The sequence below is a fragment of the Cicer arietinum genome, chromosome 8, assembly GCF_000331145.2.
Source record: "Cicer arietinum cultivar CDC Frontier isolate Library 1 chromosome 8, Cicar.CDCFrontier_v2.0, whole genome shotgun sequence".
NCBI lineage: Eukaryota > Viridiplantae > Streptophyta > Magnoliopsida > Fabales > Fabaceae > Cicer > Cicer arietinum.
Window position 1 is genome coordinate 2,708,378 of NC_021167.2, and position 21,109 is coordinate 2,729,486.

The 21,109-nt window shown below is 28.3% G+C and overlaps 4 protein-coding genes across 7 annotated transcripts in view; 3 read left to right on the forward strand and 1 right to left on the reverse strand.

Annotated features, from left to right (window-relative positions):
- LOC101491733 (serine/threonine-protein kinase SAPK3-like) overlaps positions 1–406 on the reverse strand; it is a 3,865-nt gene extending 3,459 nt beyond the window's left edge. Inside the window, exons 1-2 of the mRNA XM_004511687.4 lie at positions 246–406; positions 37–162 (exon numbers count right to left, since the gene is read on the reverse strand). Of these exons, the coding sequence (XP_004511744.1) occupies positions 37–162; positions 246–248 (129 nt within the window). The 5' untranslated portion in view covers positions 249–406. The remainder of the gene's footprint in view (positions 1–36; positions 163–245) is intronic.
- Positions 407–4,397: 3,991 nt separating this feature from the next.
- On the forward strand, positions 4,398–7,214 carry LOC101492052 (calcineurin B-like protein 1). Of its 2 annotated transcripts, XM_004511688.4 has the most exons (9): positions 4,398–4,534; positions 4,867–4,973; positions 5,398–5,480; positions 5,561–5,620; positions 5,774–5,882; positions 6,264–6,316; positions 6,455–6,535; positions 6,663–6,775; positions 6,867–7,214. In XM_004511688.4, the coding sequence occupies exons 2-9, from the start codon at positions 4,898–4,900 to the stop codon at positions 6,931–6,933; spliced, it is 642 nt and encodes a 213-aa protein (XP_004511745.1). In that variant the 5' UTR covers positions 4,398–4,534; positions 4,867–4,897; the 3' UTR covers positions 6,934–7,214. The 2 variants fall into 2 exon arrangements, with proteins under 2 accessions (XP_004511745.1, XP_027193234.1); XM_027337433.2 differs by lacking the exon at positions 4,398–4,534 and having other exon boundaries at positions 4,614–4,973.
- Positions 7,215–9,126: 1,912 nt separating this feature from the next.
- Positions 9,127–14,468, forward strand: LOC101492611 (NAD-capped RNA hydrolase DXO1). 2 transcript variants are annotated; one of them, XM_004511690.4, is made up of 13 exons: positions 9,127–9,554; positions 10,363–10,616; positions 11,375–11,440; positions 11,551–11,629; positions 11,782–11,861; positions 11,962–11,985; positions 12,149–12,273; positions 12,773–12,989; positions 13,106–13,159; positions 13,263–13,309; positions 13,507–13,591; positions 13,929–13,992; positions 14,115–14,468. In XM_004511690.4, exons 1-13 carry the CDS (start codon positions 9,212–9,214, stop codon positions 14,216–14,218), a joined length of 1,542 nt encoding a protein of 513 aa, XP_004511747.1. In that variant the 5' UTR covers positions 9,127–9,211; the 3' UTR covers positions 14,219–14,468. The 2 variants fall into 2 exon arrangements, with proteins under 2 accessions (XP_004511747.1, XP_012574400.1); XM_012718946.3 differs by having other exon boundaries at positions 9,413–9,554; positions 10,344–10,616.
- Positions 14,469–16,548: 2,080 nt separating this feature from the next.
- LOC101492942 (casein kinase II subunit beta-1-like) lies at positions 16,549–19,736 on the forward strand. 2 transcript variants are annotated; one of them, XM_004511691.4, is made up of 6 exons: positions 16,549–17,021; positions 17,614–17,847; positions 17,963–18,072; positions 18,161–18,326; positions 19,134–19,278; positions 19,363–19,736. In XM_004511691.4, the coding sequence occupies exons 1-5, from the start codon at positions 16,793–16,795 to the stop codon at positions 19,262–19,264; spliced, it is 870 nt and encodes a 289-aa protein (XP_004511748.1). In that variant the 5' UTR covers positions 16,549–16,792; the 3' UTR covers positions 19,265–19,278; positions 19,363–19,736. The 2 variants fall into 2 exon arrangements, with proteins under 2 accessions (XP_004511748.1, XP_004511749.1); XM_004511692.4 differs by having other exon boundaries at positions 16,570–17,021; positions 17,629–17,847.
- The last annotated feature ends 1,373 nt before the right edge of the window (positions 19,737–21,109 follow it).

A 21,109-nucleotide genomic window follows, 5' to 3' on the forward strand; every position in this document is an offset into this window, starting at 1 on the left:
AAAAAAAAAAAAAAAAAAAAAAAAAAAAAAAAAAACCTTTTTTCCTCTTTCAATGTATTTGATAGCAACTTGTTCCCCTGTCTTCTTGTCTTTGGCCAATCTAGCCACTCCAAAGTTCCCTGAACCAATCTCCCTCAATATCTCATAACGTTCCTCCTCCATCTATTAACATGTAGATGTATAGTTTATAATTTATTTATAATTAAAATTAAAAAATGAGAGAGAGGCGAAGTTGAAGTAGGTACCATTGACAAGAATGAGCTCAACTAAGTGACACTGAACTAACAACAATTGTAATGACAAAATTTTGATGTGGGTGTTGGAAAATACTTGAGCAATAGTAGTACTATGGTTACTTGGGATTGATGGTGTTTTGCTTTTATACGCGCCAAAGATTGCAAGAAAAAAAGGGTAACTTGCAAGTTTTGGAATTTGGGTTGAGTTGTCTTGTCGCCTAATAAAACAAAACTAACGCTATCTTTGTAATTAGGATTATATTTGTAAATACTACTATCTATCTCTAATCTCTATCTAATATAAATAAAAAGATTCTTTTATTTTTTTGTCTCAAATTAAATGAATATAGTATCTTCATACTATTTAATAATGTTTATCTTAAAAGTATTAGGCCTCATACTATCTCTTGCTTTAATTATAGGGATTTTTTTTAAGATTTTGTTAATAAGAAAATGTTTGGTTTTTACTATGTATTTATTGTTTAAATAATTCTTTTACTCTTATTTAAAATATTTTCTTTTGTATATTAATGGGTGAATGAATTGTCTCAAAATTTTTATTAGGTTATAGTTGTTAAAATATTTAAAAAGTAATGCTAATAAATAAGTATAAGTATTTTTTTTAGTTTTTTTTTTAGAAAGTATTTGTATTTTTTATGAGATTAAGAAGAATAAATGCATTTAATTATTTTTTGTTTTAAAAGAGATGATAAATATTATCATAATTAAAAAAAATTATGAGTTCGAATCCATAACAATATCAACATTTGTCAGTAAATTATGATTTAAATATTTTTAACTAATTTTTTAAATAAGTATAAAAATTTATTTTTTACTTATAATCAAGACAAGAGGAATATACTCTAAAAGTGTAAAGATATCTTAAAAAGTCATTTAATCACAACAATTCAAATACTCAAAAAAAATGTTTGACTGCCCCCAAAAAGAATTGACTAGGATTAGTTCTATCTTAGTACTCATCTAAAGAGAGGTTGGTGATTTTCTTCACAATGTAATTTTTTTTTTACAAATATCAAAATTAATCTATGATAATTATAAGAGTTAAATAAAGTTTTTAGTCTTTCTAAAAATTTTAATTTTTTTAATTTAGGGTTAAATATATTTTTAATTATTTTAAAATTTAAATGTTTTAATTTTAGCCTGTGTAAAAAATATAATACAACTTTAGTTCATACAAAATTATACAACAATCAATTTCATTATCAGTTGAATTGAAACATGTTTCATTATCCTTCACACTTTTAAATATATGAATTATTTTTCGTATGTATGTTAAGAACATTATAAAAAAAATCATTCACAAAAAATTACAATTTTTTAAAATTGAAATAAATTAAATATAAAATTTTGAAACACCATAAACTCAAAATACAAATAATGAAAATATGGATTTTAAAAGTTGATTTTTTAATTGTTTGTGAAGAAATTTTTGATAAGTAATTAAGCACGCCTTCAAAAATAAATTTTGACATTTTAATATAGAGGCTAAAATTGCATAAATAATAATTATAAGAATTAAAAATATTTTTTTTTATTATAATTAAACTTAAAAGGACAATATTTTATAGAAACTAAAAAATATTTAATACTTATTTTATTTAAAAAATATATTTAAAATTCTCGTAATACTTCATGTTACAGTTATGGTCCAAAATTTTATCTCGAACTGGTTGCATAACTCCCAAGCTAAGTATATACAATTTTTAAGGTATTTTGTCCATTCGATAAATGTTGTCCTGGGAACCATGTTCATGGGAGTGATGTGAGGTATTTGTGAAATTTTTGTATCTCGAAAATCACAAATTTGATTATTCAATCTTTTTTGGGTACAGTTATTTAATTTATTTTTTTTATTTTGAACAACAAATAATTATTAAACTTAATAAAAAAGATGCATCCATAAATAAAAAATCTCCATGTTATTAAAATAACTTTGAGACAAGTGTTACGTAAATTTTCGTTAGTCAAATAAATAAAGACTTTATAGTAGGAACTATAAGGGTTAACAAAATATTTTAAAAATTAAAATTGAATAAATTATTAATAGTGATTAAAAATTTATTTAATCATAATTACAAACATGCTTATTCATTCTTTTATTTATTAATTTATTTTATAAAAATGAAGATTCATCTATGAGTATTTATTTTTTCCATCAAATGTACTTGTTTTGTGATAAAAAAAACTGCTTATGTACTTGTGCGATGAAGCTTAACTTCAAGCCCATGATACATCGTTATAGTTTCTGTCGCTTTATCGACTGTATATAAATTAAATTTATATATTAATACATTAAATTAACAATAAGTTTTAACAATTATTTAAACTATTAAAATAATTTAAATATATTTATTTAGGTTATTAATCAATAGCAACAAAAGAAAAAATAATAGCAAAGTATATAACCTTATTTTTTTTCTTTCTATTTTTTTTAATGATTCTCATCGGCACACTTTGTAAGCACGATTATGACGGATCATTCACATAGATATGCAATGCCTAAGGGCAAATATTAAATCTTATTTAGTAATGGTTTATTTAGTCTGTAGTTAAAAGTTTCGTAAAATATACTAATAAATATTTATTAATCAATAAACCAAACAAAAACTATTAACCAACATTTTTTTTGTCGCTTTTTGCCAAAAAAACTATAATTTCTTATCTAAATTTACTTGTTCATTAAAATATTAAGTAAGTATTGAGAGTATTTTTTTACAACACATAGTTGGTAAACAAAATTAGTATTTTTTAAAATTTATTAATTAAATTCTTGAGACAATTGCCAATTTTTATTTTTGGAAATTGGTAAACAAAATTAAGTTTAATTGTTCATTAAAATATTAAATAATATATTTAGAGTGTTTTATTCACAAAATGTATATTAATAAAAATGTATTTGTGGAAAAATACTTATTCTATATTTTTTTAACAACTTATTCTATATAAATTATAAATTTATTTAATACTTAATTTTTAAATTATTTAAATAAAAACAATGTAGTAAATATCCTTAACTAGTACTACGTCTTTTGTAAATAAAAAAAAAAACTAGTACAATTATATAAAAATAAAGGCAATATTTGTGATTATGAGGAAAATCATCACAAAAGATACCTAAAATTGATAATGGAAGTTGCATTTATTTCTTTTTTATATGGAATGAAAAAACTTCTATAAACATCATTCCTAATCAAAAGGAATAATAATTAGGAGTAGATTTCACATGTTAATATGTACAATTGAGACGATAAAAAGTTGCAGAGACATCAATTATCGTGGAAGACGAGTTTTGATATATAATATATTTTTTCTGCATGCATAATATGCGTGAATTTTTAACTATTAGACTACTTACAAAAGAAGACACCGTAAAAACTACTACTTTTTCTTTAAAAATCAAAGTCATTTAACACTTTTGACACATAATTATTAATAATAAATAATTATTCAAAAATAAATTAATAAAAAAAATATAATTTAAATATGAACTGGAACTGCAATGCTTGTATTTTTCTCTTAAATCACGCTGGTACAAATTATACGTGTGTTTTCATTTAGTCAAATATTTCTTTTAGCAACAACTAATTTTCATTTTATTTGATTTTCCAATTATGTATATATTTTTTTAATATTTATCATTACAACAAATAGTTGTAAATGTACATGCATTATAGTGAATCATGTATAGTACATATTTATTTTAAATTTTATTTATGTTATTCAATCCATATATGACTACTTTAACGGTTCAATGAATTTTATTATACAAGCACATACAAAAATTTGTTAAGTAATCACTTTTGAGTAAGAGAATAATTTATTTACTTTTTTAAGGTAATAGTTTTTTTTCACACATTTCTCTTTAATCACACTTTAGTTCATTGGAGTCTCTATACTAAATTAGTTAGTTTTAAAACATGTTAAGAAATGAATTTTACTACAATCATTTCAAGTTTATTATAAAAGAGCAATCAAACGGTGGAGGAATACGAGGTTTGTTAATTGTTATGTCTTTCAAACTTGACCTCGTTGGCATTTCCAATTTGTTTTGGACCTAAATACACGACAATATTAGCCTTCAACATTTTCTATATATATATATATAAAGTAAAATAAATATATAATAATTTCTGTATAACAATAAATATTACGCGTTTCTGAATTTCTGGTCTCTCTCTTTGAGAGAGTTACCCGTCTTGTTCGTATGCTTATGGTTATGGCACATATAGTTAGTTAAAATGTCAAATTCCAATTTTGTAGCTCAAGTTCTCTAGTTGGTGAGTCACTTTTCCATCTCATTCATTTTTCCTATGATCTTTCTTTCTTCAAACATCAAACCTAACAATTTTTTTACATTCACAATTTTACATGTTAATTGATTAAATACCCTTTCTTTCTTTTGTTTTCTTCGTTAGCATTTATGATTCATGCGTTAATGATTATAAAGTTATTGATTTTTACATCGTTTGAAATTATCCTTCAATTCATCTTGTCATTTTATCATGAGGGGTTATCATTCATATAATGATACTATTATTCGTTTCCTCTTTATAATTTTTTATTTATAACTAATATTTATTTCATGTTGTGGTATTTGTATTTTGTGTAGATTTTTTACCTTGCTTTCATTTCCTTCATAAATGGGCTGCTTCCACTCTAAAGGAAGAAAATGTCTAAGGCAGGAAGACCCAACAATTCTTGCATCAGAAACAGCTTGTAAGTTTATTATATAACATTTCTATTTATTTTAATCAAATTTTTGTTTTTACATGCTTTCTAGCTACTAATTGTGTGTTTACATTCTGTCTTGCTTTTATGTGAATTAATTTGTAAAGAATGATATCTACTACTCTACCATTTCTTTTCTCAATACATCTTTCTTTTCTGTCGGTTGTTTTTGTTAATTGTTTTTTCTATTTTTTTCTGTCTTACATCAGATATCGTCGATGCATCACAACTATATATTTGTTAGTGTGATTTTTTAAGTGATTGTGATTAAAGTTAATATTTTAATAATTTGATAATTATGATTTATTGATGTTCTCAAAATTCTTTACATGTTGTATATGAATTAAATTCAACATTAATTTTTTGTTTTGTCAAAGAATATTTATTGATGTTTATTTTTATTGTTGTTCAGTCAGTGTTAGTGATGTTGAAGCATTATTTGAGCTTTTTAAGAGCATCAGTAGATCTGTAATTGATGATGGACTAATAAGCAAGGTAACAATATATAGTAATTAATTATTATTATTCTCGTTGAGTTTTAATCCAGCATTGTGACAATGAACATTATGTTGCAGGAAGAATTTCAATTGGCAATTTTCGATAATAGAGCAAAGGAAAATCTTTTCACAAGTCGGGTACTATACAACATTATTTTGCCTTTTCAATAATATTTTCTATTATAGTAGAGATTTATTGCAATTGCTCACACACTACACATAATTTTCAATTACCCTTTTTTATTTAATGAAATTTGCTATTGGCATCAAAATCTTAATGTGTACGTGCAGATCTTTGATTTATTTGACGTGAAGGGAAAAGGAGTAATTGACTTTGGTGACTTTGTGAGAGCACTCAATGTCTTCCACCCAAATGCACCACAAGAAGTCAAGATAGATTGTAAGTGGAAGATTGAATACTCAATTTATTAGACATTCACCTCATTTCAATTTAACTTGAACATTTCACTTCATAAAGTAAAATATTTTATCTCACTATATATATTCAGGGTAACATAAGTGATACATGTTTGTATTTTTTTTTTATATCAAACACATTTGAAAAAAAATAAAAATCAATGTTGACATTAAGATCTCATACCTAATAAATTATTGATATGTTAGAACATCAATCATTAATTTTTTTAATTGATGATAGAGATTAACTGCTTTACTCTTTAAAGAGTATTTTTCATTTTTCAGAAAGCAAAACCCAATTTGTCTTTTGGGTTTGTCCTTTATTTCATTTTGTAACATGGTTTGGTTTTTTATGTTCTTGCAGTTTCCTTTAGACTCTATGATCTGGACAATACAGGTTTTATAGAGCGCCATGAGGTAAGATGCTAATTGAAGTGATAATTTTTTTAATATTTAATTTAAGTGAGAGTACAATATATTTATATTATTAATTATATATACTAATCAATTCATCTACTTCTAATACTTGTAAGTACATTTGGTTATTTCTTACAGGTCAAGCAAATGATAAATGCACTTTTATATGAATCAGAAATTAAGTTAAGTGACGAGATGATAGAAACAATTATTCAAAAGGTAAGTTATATTAGATAACAATGCAATTAGAAATACCTCATTTATGTTTTTTGCTCGTTCATGCATCCATTAATTATCCGAAAATGAAAAAGATAAAATGTTTGACATTTTATTTTTATGATACTAGACTTTCTTGGATGCTGACCCAAATCAAGATGGAAAAATAGACAAATCTGAGTGGAAAGATTTTGTTGCTGAAAATCCATCACTGCTAAAAATCATGACACTGCCCTACCTAAGGTATGTGTATAAAATTGTTATTTGAATCATTTTCATTCAGATGTTGTAAATATTATATAATTAATTGATTGATTGATTTGAATTAATGCAGGGATATAACAACAACTTTTCCCAGTTTTGTATTTAACTCGAAGGTGGATGATGACATTGCTGACTGAAAACATACATTTTGGTTACACGTTAATTTATTAATCAAAATCAGGACTTTTGTTTTGTTTTTATTTAATATATGAGTAGGAAATATAGCAATAGATACATTAAAATAGTTAGCTTATATTGGTTAATCATAAATGATGTTGATCTCATTTAAATGTTGTGTCGGCTTTCATGTCAATGAAAGTGTTATTGTTGTAGAATATTAACTTACTTCTAAAATCCTAATCAGATTGCATGAAATAGAAAATGGATCGTTTCTTATCCAACAACTATTGAGGCTTTAGCTTATTTTTTCTCTCTACCTTCAAGAACTATTCCTAGTTGTAATAACACCATTATAGAGATTTTGTAATTGTAAAAATAGAATAAAGATATGTAAAGAATGGTTAAAATATGAAATAAATGTGGGACTTGTTGAACTCTTAATGTTATTTATAGGTGGTCAAAATAAAACTTTGAAATTAATTATTTATTTACTTTTTGTAATGGTAATATTATTAATATTTTGTCGAGAGTGACATGATTCCATGAATAATCACCATAGTAGTTATTGCATCAAAGTATGGCCATGTATGACATGTTGATGACAAATATGTTTAGTTACCTCTTGGTTGTTCAAACAACTCTTCTCTTATTTTCATCCGGATATAAAAGAACATTCAAATCGTACTTTGTCTTACTACGAATAGTGAGAAGTGTTCACATTACTCGATTACACATATTTTTCTTCATATGCATAACATAAATGCTTTGTGTTATGTTAAGAGTCTAATATCAAGACTAAATTAATATAGAAAGATCAAAGAACACCAACTTTATCTCCATCTATTATCAAGTAGTCACACATTACTTACTATATATTTCCTTTTGGTGTTGCTTTTTGGTTACTCAAGAGAAAAATATTGTGTTACTGTAGAGTTCGATTAATAAGTAAATTCTTATCAACGATTGTTCTACTAAAATTCAAACTAAAATTATTTTAAATAAGAATTGCCTTTAAATAAAACTCATCAACTACTTAAGTTCGAATAATTGATAATTTTGTAATCTAATACTCCTTTCATTCTACAATGAGTTATTCTTTTTTAAAATAAATTTGTCCTTAAATAAATGAAATTTTTGTGAATCAATTGTGTCATTTAATTGATACTTTATGCAACACTCTCATTCACTATCTTTCAACTTGCATTAATTGTAATTTTAAATACAAAACAGTTTATAAGGATAATTTAGTAAATGTACGAATCTCTCTTTCAGGCGTATACTTTTTTAATATCCCTTTTGTCCTTTTTTATAAGCACCAATTTTTTTCACTCTTATTAGAAAAAAATAGTAGTACAATTAATGTGTTCATTTTATTTTATTTATTTTCATAAAATAAACATTGTATTTGACTTTTTGTATTTCAAGAAAATTAATAACATTAATAAGGATTATGCATCGAAAAAATAAATAAATAATACAGTGTAAACCAATTTTATACTTAAATCTAATAACTACCATTGATTATCCTGCGCAATGGTTAATATGTGTCATACTAAAACACTATAAAATCAATTGTTTTTATTTGCTGTTAATGAAAAATGGATGATATAAACCAATTAAACCTTAAATTAAATGAATGTTTATATTTAATGTCGCATTTTTTTTCTTTCTAAAATTGTATAAACTACACAATTATATCATTTTTTTTGTTTATATCAAATGGTAAAGAAATAACATACACTTTTAATATATGAGATCCGAATTCTCGATAGTATCCAGCATAATAATATTATTGAGTTTAACCTTATGTTTATTTATTTTGATTTGAGATAAAGGGAAAATTCACTTTTCGGTTACCAAGGAAATGATTGTGTGGAATTAGTGAAGTCATATTTGCTTTTTTCTCTCTTCAAAGCAAGACACATATATTTGTTTGTTCATATGAGAATAGCAACACACATTTAAGTGACATTTGGTACTTTCATTTGCATGGAGTGTATCTCCAAAAAAATGTCTGCTAGAGTAACAATTCCCCGAAGAGTGTATCTCGAAATAAATGTCTGCTTAGAGTAATAATTCCCCGAGGTTACAGAATGGACCTATAATGGGCCTATAATGGGCCTACTTAATGGACCTATAATGGGCCGTAGAGCTTAAAAAGAGCCCAAAATATAAAAGAGAGAAGAAAAAGCAGGAGAATAAAATAGAGAACGCTGAAGTATACAATCATACAGTGCAACAGCATCATCATCACCAAAAAGAAACGAAGAAAAAATAAAATTAGATGAGACAGTAATGGATTTCACGGAGAAGGACCTTTTCGGCGAAGATTCCGACAACGAAAAAGATGGGACCCACTCTTCTTCGCATTCTTCTTCTTCCTCCGCCGCTTCATCTTCCTCTTCATCATCTTCTTCCGCTTCTTCCTCCAACGCTAGTAAAGGTTCTGCCGATTCATCTTCCGGTACCGGAAGCGTCACCAGCGGTAGAGATGACGACGAAGAAAACGGTGATGTCGTAGATAGTAGTAATAAGCCTGATTCTCACCATCGTGATGATCATGATGATAGAGATCTATTTGGTTCTGATAATGAAGATTACTGCAAAACCCTCGCTAAAAGTCCTCACCCTATTCCTGGTAATAAATTCTCACTCTTTTCATTTATACTACTAATTTTCTTCATTTATTTCTAAATGCTAACAATTGCTATTATCTTATCACTTTGATAGATTATTAATAAGCTTTTGTAATGTTATTAGTAAAGAAACAGGGTGTGTTAGTGTCTATGAAGTACCGATAATGATACTGTCTCAGGTACCAAAAATGACACCAACACATTCATACTTATAATAATTTCTGTGTCGTGTCAGCATAAGACACTAGAAACACCTTTGATCAGAAATGGCTGTGCTTGTAGTTGTAGTGTTGTTGATGGTATACTATGAAAGTATGAAACAACTTACAAGTTTGTCATTTTGTTATAATAAACATCTAGTAGAAGAAGATGGATGATTATCTCTGGCAAGTCGCAACACTCAAACAACATAGTAAATTATGGGGATGTAATATCTTGTGCCAATAATACTTCATTTTATATACAAGTAATTACGACATAATAAGTAGGATTACTAGTATTTCCTTTATGGTTTACGTTAGTTGTTGCATTATTATAATAAAAAAATTGCTGGCGGATATGATTAAAAAATAATCAATGTTTAATTTCAATAATTATTTTTTTAATGATAAATCAACGGTCGAGGGATGGCTGACTAGTGCACTCTTCTTAGTCGACTATAGATTAGATTGGGCCCTTGTCTCGAATCGTTCCATGGTGTTTCACAATTGTTGTAGCAGTTGAAAGATATTAACTTGTTAAAGAAAATTATATTGTTGATTTTGTTTCCTTGATTCGTTTTTTATGGCAAGATGTGGTTTTCTCTGGCAGTATTGCCTGCCATCCGGAATACGAACAACCACAATCCTGGGAGAGGAGGTTTTGGACGTGGTCGTTGGCAGCAAGGTCATCATAATGATAGAGGAGCTGGTATTCTTCCGCGTCCTGGACCTTATCCTCAAAGGCAGAATTTTGGGTATGGTAATAGGTTTCAGAACGGTCGCCATGACGAACGATTTGTCTCTGAGATGAAGCTCACGAAGAGTGAAGAAACTCTGTCAAGAAAGTCCATTGCTTTTCAGGAGGTAGGGAAATGTAATTTTTTGTGTGTATTTTACTACTACTTCATCAAGCAATTTAATGTTCAATTTGCTTTGAGAATTCAAGAAATTGTTTTGGAGATAGAGTTTTTATATCTCAATTTTTAAGTTTCAACATTATTTTAAACTGGGTAGGAAATTAAAATGAATAATGATTCTGTTTGACTTGAATATTGATGATGGTTTTGTAATCAATAGCCGCTATAGGTGCTGCTATTGCGGCTTTGCGAAGCGGGCTTTAGGCACCTTGTGAAACTTTGCTGCGTTGTGTTTTGTGTAGCTGCTGATACAGCTGCTATAATGAAGTTCATGTCAAAACCGAATATGCCCTGGACTTTTAGCCATTCCCTCTGTTTTATTTTTTTCATACTTTTTTGGACATTTGACACAGAAACTTTTATTTGTTTCATAGAGTTTGAATTTTGGTAAAAACGAACTTATTATTAGTTATGAATAAGTCTTTAATTTTAAGTATTGTTCTATTTATGTGCTTTTACATGTTTATTGTATAAATATCTCTTATAATTTCTTGTCCCCAAAGTTCAACATAGTGGCCATTCCATTATCAGTGGTACCGCTACAGTGTTTTGGGGGGTTTTAGTCCCCTCGCTATGCTATCCAACATTGACTACATAGGAGAATGGTCCTTTTTCATCTGTCATGAATATTTTAGGATATCCATAGCTATTAAATTGCCTTCTTGAATATATGTTCTGATTATGTTTTCTGGATTATTCTGATAGCCTCGTGAAATTGCGTGCTATAGCCGTGTAGAAGGTGGGGAAGTTTATTTTGACGATCGTAGCTTGGTAAGCTTGTTGGGCTAATGAGTATTTTTATTCTTGAAATTGGTTCGGTTTGCATTATATTGGAATGATATTATGTTCATTTAAGTGCTTCCTTTGTTCTGTTTATTTAGAGACTTTTTAAGCGCCATATCACTGAAGATGTTGGAGCTGATTTGAATGAAGGTTATGATACATACATTCCCAAAAAAGGTATGTTATTTATCTATAAGTAAACTGCTGGCTTTTGCATTTAATTTTTGTGAAATGCGACGTCGAAAATTAGTTTATCAGAAGTGATGTATGCTTCTAATTATGTTAGTAATCCCTTTCCTTTTTTTGTTAATACCTAATTCCAAAAACAGACTTAGGTTCGGAGGGCTTTGGTGATCTTCTTGCTTGCATAAGAGATAAAAATATCCCTCTTGAAAACATTCATTTTGTGGTATGGCATATATCATGATTCAATTTTTCATAATATTTTAACGCACTGCTAATTTAATTAATGATGGTTATATGTTAATCTTCTTTGTTATCCTTTGCAGACCTACCGCAACAATCTTAACAAGGTAATATTATTTATTTTGAATTGCGTTTTCTCTTAGGTCCGAATCTTAATACATAGTTGTTTTTTAGAAATTTCTGAACTGAGCAGTGAAGATTGTATTAGTTAAATGCTGTATGTAAATGATAAGCATGATCTGTATGAGTTAAATAATCCTGTTTTTACAGATACTGGCTACAGCATATATTCGTCACGAGCCTTGGGAAATGGGAGTGCACAAAAGGAATGGTGTTGTTTATCTTGATGTGCACAAGTTACCAGAAAGACCACAGAGTGATTTAGATCGCAGGAGGTACAAGGATTATATTTTATATCTTTTTTTTAGGCGTAGCCATGTAATTCAAAATGCAATAATATGGGTATGTTTGTCCATCCTAGAAAGAATGTAACGAATATAACAAGATTGGGGTTGCTGTTAGGTAAAAAGCTTCTTGCTCAGGAAAAGTATTTGGTGTCAAGCTAATTGAATTGTCATGTGTCTGTAGTACACAATCTCTTTACTCGTCATGGTTGGATATGGTGTTTTATATTTAACACAAGCCCAAAATTTCAAGTTAATTGGTTGTGGAAGATATTAACAATATATAATACTAATGCAATAAAAAAATGTAATTTAGTAAAAGAAAAAGCAAGAAAGGATAAAAGACAATGTTTTATTTGTAAAATGACGTCTTGTTTTTACTTTCTTCCACTTAACTGTTGGACAAGTTAGGGATTTCTTCCCACATTATGCTTTCATTTTTGAACTTTATCATTGTATCAGCCTTAAAATATTTATCTTTGACAATTAGATGTTATCTTGGTTACTCTTTTGAGAGCCTTGCCACTGAAGATCCTAGCAGAGCCGATGGAGAGGGGATACATCATGTTGATGCCAATGTTGAATTTTGTTCTGTGATTAAAACAAAATTGGGGGCTCACCGTATCTTGATGGGTGCTGAGATGGATTGCTGTGATACAACTAATGATGGAAAGAGATTATACGTTGAGTTAAAGACAAGTTACGAGGTTGACATAGTCCCACATTCGCTGTGTTATTCTTTTATAATCCCTGATTGTATTTTTATTTTTAAATGATTTTATATTGACTTAATGGTATAAGTTTATCATTTTTTATGATGCAGTTGAATTACCGTAATGAGGAAAAATTTGAGAGAGAGAAACTGTTAAAGTTTTGGGTACATCTTCTATCTTATCTATTTTTTTATGCTTTTCAATTCCAAGTGTTCCTTTTCCTTTTTGATTACATGACTTCATCAAGGCCACTGTTCTTGCTTGCAGATTCAGTCATTCCTGGCAGGTGTTCCATATATTCTTATAGGATTTAGGTAATAATTTATATCATTATACAATCATTGATCTTTGTTAGTATTATGCTGAAAAATAACATGCTATAACTAGTTCTGGCAAAATCTGTTTCAACTTATTGAATTAGAATCATAATAGTTGTCTTCCATTTGGTATACCTTACAATGAAAAATCATACTTCTAATGTTCATACTAACATCTCTTTGTTGTTATACAGGGATGATGCAGGTCGTCTTGTTCGAACAGAAATGCTTAGAACCAAAGATATCACACAGAGAGTGAAAATGAAGAACTACTGGCAGGTAAATCTAAATTCTCTAAGGTGTATGGTGGCTAAATTCTTTAAGGTGTATTGTGGCTACTCTGTGTTGGTTGCATATTTCCATGGTTAATTTAAATTGATATTATTCTCCTGGTTGTCTTGTGAGTCTAAAATTTAGGATGCTCCAAATGTTTTTTCCTTGTCAAACATGAAGGAGTGTATCTACATAATGATGTACTTGTGTATGCAATCAATCATCATATAGTTAATTAAGGATCATTACATATCACCCTCTTAGTGGACAAAATATCTTTAAATTATATATATATAATTATAACAGACTCTTTTCCTTCTCATTTTTGACAATTTGTTTGCAGGGTGGAGTCTGTCTGGCGTTTGCGGATGAAGTATTATGCTGGCTTTATGGAACAGTCAAAGAAAGTGAGTATTATTAGACCCCAGTTGTTTTTTGTTTGCAGCAGCTCCTCTGCTAATTTCATTTTTGAAACCAAATAATTTCATTTTTGCCTCTGTTAATTGATGTGTTGGTTTCTTGTTTTCAGATGAAGATTACATATTGCAGTTCGCTCCACCTTTCCACCGTTTGGAGCTTCTACAAGCTCAGTCTTGCCCCGATGTAATAACTAGTCATCTGGATCTGTTGTGAAAAATTTGGAAACTTTAACAGTTATTTAAACAATTCAATCTAGGAAGCATGGGAACTACTTTTGGGATAGGATGGGTATCTTATGTGAGTGCTGGGAATTGCTTCCACATCTTAACGGAAATCTGTAGTAAATTTATGGCATTGTTTAGTAGGAATATTGTTCAGGAAAAAAATTGATTTTAATCAGGTGGATATTGGACAACACTTTATATTACAGGCATACAAAACAAAATCTGTTTCAACATTTTTATATCCCTTCTTTTAACCATAACATTGTAAAGAAATTGGTTATTCATAGCTGATAATTTTTTCCTTGTAACTGGCAAAAGTAAAACATTTGTGTTCCTGCCACATTGAAAAAGTTGACTTCTCTTTCTCCATTTTACCCTGTTGACTGCACAAATATGCCACTTAGTTGCCTTCTTCTATGCTCTCTCTGTTGTTCCTACATTGTCCCTTCCATTTTCATTATTATCCTATGCTTTTCGTTTTCCTCCTTTGGTCCCTAATGGCAGCTAATATTGAGTTAAATTAACTAGGTTCTTAATTCATTTATACTTCAATCTTATTGATGCTCTTCACAACACTAATTGTTTTTATCATCTATCTGTCTTCACAACACTAAAAAGCTGTATACTCAATTTATTATTAAAAAATTATGTATGCTCTATGAAACTTTGAATTAATGAATTAATAGTTTTATGTTATCTCGGTATCAAATGATGTTGAACATAACTTTAAATTTTTTATTTTCTCTCATCATGTTATTATGCAATGTGACTTTTGAATCTAAATCCCAAAATTGCACTATTTAACATATAATAATGATATGATTTCAAAAAATCAAAAATAAATTTATATTAGGTATGCTTTATATTTTTGGAGAAAACAATTAATAATAAAGATATTCTTAGTAATAATTATTAATGGCAATATTTATAACTTTTCCATGGTCCTTTATATGATTAAATAATTTTTTTTTTTTTATTTTTAATTTTAAACATATAGATATTTTGGTTAAATTACAACGATAACTAATGTCAACAAGATATTTAACTAATTTATATTTATCCGGTCACATTTATTGATATATTTTTGACATATCTAGAAAAAAGTAAATTCATAAAGGTTATCAACTATCTAGGTCAGTATGTTTGTTTAAATTTGGGTTGGTTAATTTTTGAATATCTCCAACATCACATTATTTTAAATTAAAAGAGAAGTTGAAGCGAATATAATGTGTTTAAAGGAAATAAATCCAAAAATTAGAAATTAAAAATAACTCTCAATATTTATAAGGTAATATATTAACGTAATAAAGAAGAGATTGTGACAAATCTACTTTTTTAAATAAACACAAATCAGGAAAGTTACATTTTTGAAGTTAACATAATTATAATGATTATAATAAAGGGATTCACACAAAAATAATTGATGAATTTCAATATTTATTTACTATTTTCTCTAGAAAATGGTAAACATCCAAGAATTTCAACTATCTAAATTAATCAACGTTAACATGATTTTTAAATTATTTCTCGATTAAACTTAGATTAATCAACGTTTAACAAGATTTTAAAACTTTTTCTACTACCTCACATTGTTTTTGAATTAAGAGAGACCCTGGAGTGAATACAATCTGAATGTAAAATTATAATAATTGTAAGATTTTAATATTAGATAACAATATCATATCGTAATATTAGATAACAATATTTAACAATTTCATTGTAAAATTTATGTCACTTAATATGCTATATATATATATATATATATATGTGTGTGTTTTAGTATTATTAAATTAAATTATTAAAGTTGAATGATATACTATATATGAATAAAATTACTATATTTTAGATTTAACAATACTAATTTTTATTTATTTATTTTAAAATAATATTTTTTTGTTTTTATTTTAATTACAAAAACAATTTTTTAATTTTTATTTTGGTTTAATTATAAAAATAATTTTTTAATTACTAAAGTCAAAATTAGATAAATAAATATATAAAAACTCTTAATTTAGTTAATTATAATAATGCTGATGTGGATAAATAAATAAAAAATATTAATCAAAATGTTGATTATATTGATACATACTTTATTTTTTTACTGTAGAACTTGTCACGCATTAATATTAACTGAGCTTACAAGTGCACCTCTTCCAATTTCTAACCCTCTACTTGGTCTACTAAAAAGATAAAGATAAAAACTGAAAGCGATAAAACCGAAAAACCTTAAAATAAAAATATCTTCCCCGAAACAAAAGCACTAAATGTGGAAAAAAAATTCTTTTAAAAAAATGTAAAAAAATTAAATAATAATTTGTCATGAATGAATAGAATAGAAAGAATTGGAATCATTGTGTTGTGTCTTGTGTGTCTGTAAATCGAAATTGTAATTTGCATCGTCACCTCAAAAAAAAAAAAAAAAAAACTGAAACTCAAAACCCTAGCTCCTTCAACCAAAACTACAACACCATCATTATCATGATTGGTTAAAAAAAAAAAAAAAGTATCCAAGAAAATATATAGCAAAGGAAAAAACGAAACAAAGAAAAAAGAGTTTGTTATTATGTACAGAGAACGTGGAGGCGTTGGATCCAAAGCCGAGGTTGCTTCCGTTGATCGGAAACGAATCAACGACGTCCTCGACAAACAACTCGAACGATCCTCACCGTCCACATCAAGGACAATCAACGGCAAAGATAGGTCCTCATCCTCTTCGCTCTTAACCGCTAAAGATCATAGGGACCCTCGCTCCGCCTCCGCCACTATCCCTAAAAATTCGAACGCTTCCGATGGTGAATTTTCGATCTGATCTCTTTTTCAATGCCGTTCGTTTAAATTATTCCATTCAATTACTACGCTTAACAAATTTTTAAATTTATTTTTTCGCTCTTTAATTATATTATTATTACTTTTCTTTAGGTGATTTATTTGTTCATGCTAATAACTACTAGTAGCTTCACTTTTCACTATTATGCAATCTATGACTAGCTTAGGGATTCAAATTCACATTACTGTTTTTTTCCATATTTTTTATTTTTATATATTTTTAATTAAGGTAAAATTTGAGTATTGAACTCCAAAATCGAATTGGACTTAAAATTTTAGAGAGTTGAAGCATTGTTGTTAAATAGCAGTCTTAATGGCACTATAACGCAAACAGGCCATAGTGTCGCAAAATTTGAACAAATCACAATTGTTTCATGTTATGCTGTTTAGTTCAAAATTTTGTCAAATAGTGGCTATAGCGGAGGTAGAGCACTATTGTGTAGCAGAATTTAAACAAACTGTTATTTTGTGTGATTTAGGATGGACTACAATGTGGTGAAGTGTGAATGTGTAATATATCTTAAATTTAATTGAATTTATGAGCTAACCTCTTATTAGATGCATTGGCTGCAGAGGAATCTGAAACGGATAGCGAAGAGTCTGATGTAAGTGGATCTGACGGAGATGATACATCTTGGATCTCGTGGTTTTGCAATTTGAGAGGAAATGAATTCTTTTGTGAGGTTGACGATGATTATATCCAAGACGACTTCAACCTGTGTGGATTGAGCAGTCAAGTGCCTTATTATGATTATGCTCTTGATTTAATTTTGGATGTTGAGTCCTCCCATGGTAAGGTTATGTTTATTTTGGTTTAGTCTTAAATAACAGTGATGATAGGGTTTCTTGTTGCGATTCTGTATTTCGTTTTGTCTGAAGTGTAATTTGAATTGGTTGGAATATGTAGGTGACATGTTTACCGAGGAACAAAATGAGTTGATTGAATCGGCAGCGGAGATGCTTTATGGTATGATTCATGCTCGGTATATTTTGACCAGCAAAGGAATGGCTGCCATGGTAGGAAATTTCTGTCATTAATTACTTTTGTGTTATTGCTTTACTGTAACCAAAGTTGGTATCAATAATGATATTGGAATTTTTGTAGCTGGACAAGTACAAGAACTATGATTTCGGCAGATGCCCAAGAGTTTACTGCTCTGGACAACCTTGCCTTCCAGTTGGTCAGTCGGACATTCCCAGGTCGAGTACTGTGAAGATATATTGCCCGAGGTGTGAAGACATTTACTATCCTCGGTCCAAGTATCAAGGCAGTATCCTTATTTTTATTATTCAATGATGTGTGTTTCGGTTGATTATGCATTGACATGTCTCAGAAATTTACTTTCTTTCTTTTGTTAACTTTTATATTCATTTTTTGATCTTCTAACTGTGAACTGTGAATTAAGTAGTATGTGGTCAGTGTTGGATCTTTAAAGGGACAGGGAAGCCATGGTTCCCCCAATTTTTTTCATTCTTAATAGGTAATTAGTTATATACACATTTTGTATTATTAATGTTATAGTATATATATATATATATATATATATTAAATTTTCTACGAGCAATAAATATGGTTTCAATGGTCCAGTGGCAAAGCTCGCTTTTGCGAGTAGAATGACGCGAGATCAATTCTCGCATTGTAATATTTTGCATTTTCATTGTATATATTTTTTCGGATTAATGTTGTTGGCCAGAGTCGAACCCCGTACAACAGATAAAAAGTTATTGAACTTACCAGTGGTTGTAAATATGACTTATAAAATAGTGGTGAAATATATATATATATATATATATATATACAGACACATACATACACCCTAAAAATCATGTAAGCTGACCACTGTTTTGGTGTATTTCTTTTAGATTTTGGTATTTAGGCAATTTACCTTGTTGAGAGTTCCCAAATTTTAAGACACTTACCATATCGGTACTGATCTTTTGTTTCCTATTTGCAACGTTTGACCTAATATTTTTTTTGGGGATCTCAACTGCTCTATTAACTATTAAATTTGTGGATTAAATTTATGGCGGCACACATCATATCCCTTACTTCTGAAATTTCCTTGAGTCTGTTCTAGACATTGATGGAGCTTATTTTGGTACTACATTCCCTCACCTTTTCCTGATGACTTATGGACAACTGAAGCCACAGAAACCATCACAGAACTATGTTCCGAGAGTTTTTGGATTCAAACTCCACAAGCCATGAAGTTGTAGTTGAAAGTAAGGGTTTGCCTCTTAGCACTGTTTACAATATCATAAGCTTTTCAAATCGGTACAATCTAGAACCTCTGGTTTATGTTTCAGGAGCTGTGTTGTAAAGATCATTGAAGAGATGTGATGCAAAGTTTCGATTTTGGCTTGGAACTTCCCTGAGCTTCAAGTTCTATGAGAAAGTGCTTAGGTACTTCAGTGCACTCTTAATTGCTTATAGCAAATTGTATTCTTGCTATTAGTTTTACTTAATGTTGTTTATGATTGTCTCAGATAACAGATGCCCTGTTATTTTATATTGTTTTATTCCATTTCCTCCCCTCCCGCTTTAACGCAGCATTTGAATTTGTGGATTGGACTTCGGTGGGTTCACACATTTTAGTCTGATTTTATAATTCAAGTGCTATAATGTTAAGACTGTCCATCTAAAAGTTGAATGATATAGAACATGAATACATTTTGCCTCACTTTCAACGTGTGCTTTATGAATTGTGAATCCTCTCATCTCACTCTATGCTAGTTGATTTGTATGCTCTAGATGTCGAAGAAGGATAGACATTTTCTTTATCTCTGGTATGTGTGTGCTTGATAGGCGTCCTACATTTTTCTTTTCTGTATGTACTTTTGCTGAGTCTCTCTTAAGGATGACGAATGAACCATACCTATTTGGTACTTGCCAAAAATATTCACATTGGATAGGGACAATCCTACGTCATTTCTCACCTCAACATGTAATTTGGAAATATACTTGAGTGAAAAGTTTATTGGCCACAAAATCATAGTTTTCCCTGTATGAAAATATACTTTCGAACTCGTTTTTTTAGAAGTGCGGGGGAAAAAGAAACTCCCAAATCCTGTGTATAAATACGGATGGATACAGGCATGGACAATGACTCGTTAAAAGGAGTGGTGATATACATCGGTACATATACTCTGGGTACCCACCTTGCCCGACATATAAGCACCTATATTTTTGTATATAAATATATAATTGTAATCCATAATTTTTTAAATATGAAATCATTTTAATGTTAATTTTAGACCATGTTGTCAAACTTAATCTAATGACATTTCTGATAGTTATTAACCCATGTTGTCAAACTTAATCTTGTGACATTTCTGATCATTATTAACAGTATATCTATATCTTATAAACTTCACTATTGGTTTGTATAATAAAAGCTTATAAAGTGTTAATTTTGAAGTATATTAGTGATATGTTAAATAGTTTTATATTAAATTAAAATTTTATAACTTTTAATTTAACAATAAATTTTGTTAAATTTTGTAATACGGATATGAGGGAAAAAATTATCATGTGTTTTAATATTAAGTTTGATATTGCGGTGTACACGGAACTTAACTCATATATAAATTGATAGTGTAAAAAGTCATTTACAATGTCATCTTATAAGATTGGCTAAATATCACTCGTGATTCTTTAATTTAATTTCAGTTAACGTTTTAGTCTTTTATCTTTTTTTTCTCTCGATTTGGTTATTTATTTTAATTTTAAGTGACAATTTGATATTTTATGTTTTAAAATATTAATAATATTATTTTAGTTTTTTTGTAAAAATTCAAAAAATTCATAAAAAATTTCAAACAAAACTCATAAAACTAATTATCATTCTCAATAGAATGTAATTTCATCAAATTTATAATTTAAATCTTTAAATAGACTCATATTTTTATCTCCAACAACATCAAATAAAGAATGACAATTATGAGTTTATTTGAAGATTTGAGTTACGAATTTGATTAAATTTATTTTATATTAAAAAATATAATTAATTTTATAGATTTTGTTTGAAAATTTTGATGAAATTTTAAATTTTTG

Excerpts from the sequence above, each read along its gene's own strand:
- LOC101492052 (XM_004511688.4), top strand. The coding sequence starts at position 4,898 with ATGGGCTGCTTCCACTCTAAAGGAAGAAAATGTCTAAGGCAGGAAGAC. Across the intron at positions 5,481-5,560 it reads ATGATGGACTAATAAGCAAG|GAAGAATTTCAATTGGCAAT; the intron begins GTAACAATATAT and ends ATTATGTTGCAG. Across the intron at positions 6,536-6,662 it reads TAGAAACAATTATTCAAAAG|ACTTTCTTGGATGCTGACCC; the intron begins GTAAGTTATATT and ends TTATGATACTAG.
- LOC101492611 (XM_004511690.4), top strand. The coding sequence starts at position 9,212 with ATGGATTTCACGGAGAAGGACCTTTTCGGCGAAGATTCCGACAACGAA. Across the intron at positions 11,630-11,781 it reads TACATACATTCCCAAAAAAG|ACTTAGGTTCGGAGGGCTTT; the intron begins GTATGTTATTTA and ends TTCCAAAAACAG. Across the intron at positions 13,310-13,506 it reads TATATTCTTATAGGATTTAG|GGATGATGCAGGTCGTCTTG; the intron begins GTAATAATTTAT and ends GTTGTTATACAG.
- LOC101492942 (XM_004511691.4), top strand. The coding sequence starts at position 16,793 with ATGTACAGAGAACGTGGAGGCGTTGGATCCAAAGCCGAGGTTGCTTCC. Across the intron at positions 17,848-17,962 it reads GGATGTTGAGTCCTCCCATG|GTGACATGTTTACCGAGGAA; the intron begins GTAAGGTTATGT and ends TGGAATATGTAG. Across the intron at positions 18,327-19,133 it reads TCGGTCCAAGTATCAAGGCA|ACATTGATGGAGCTTATTTT; the intron begins GTATCCTTATTT and ends AGTCTGTTCTAG.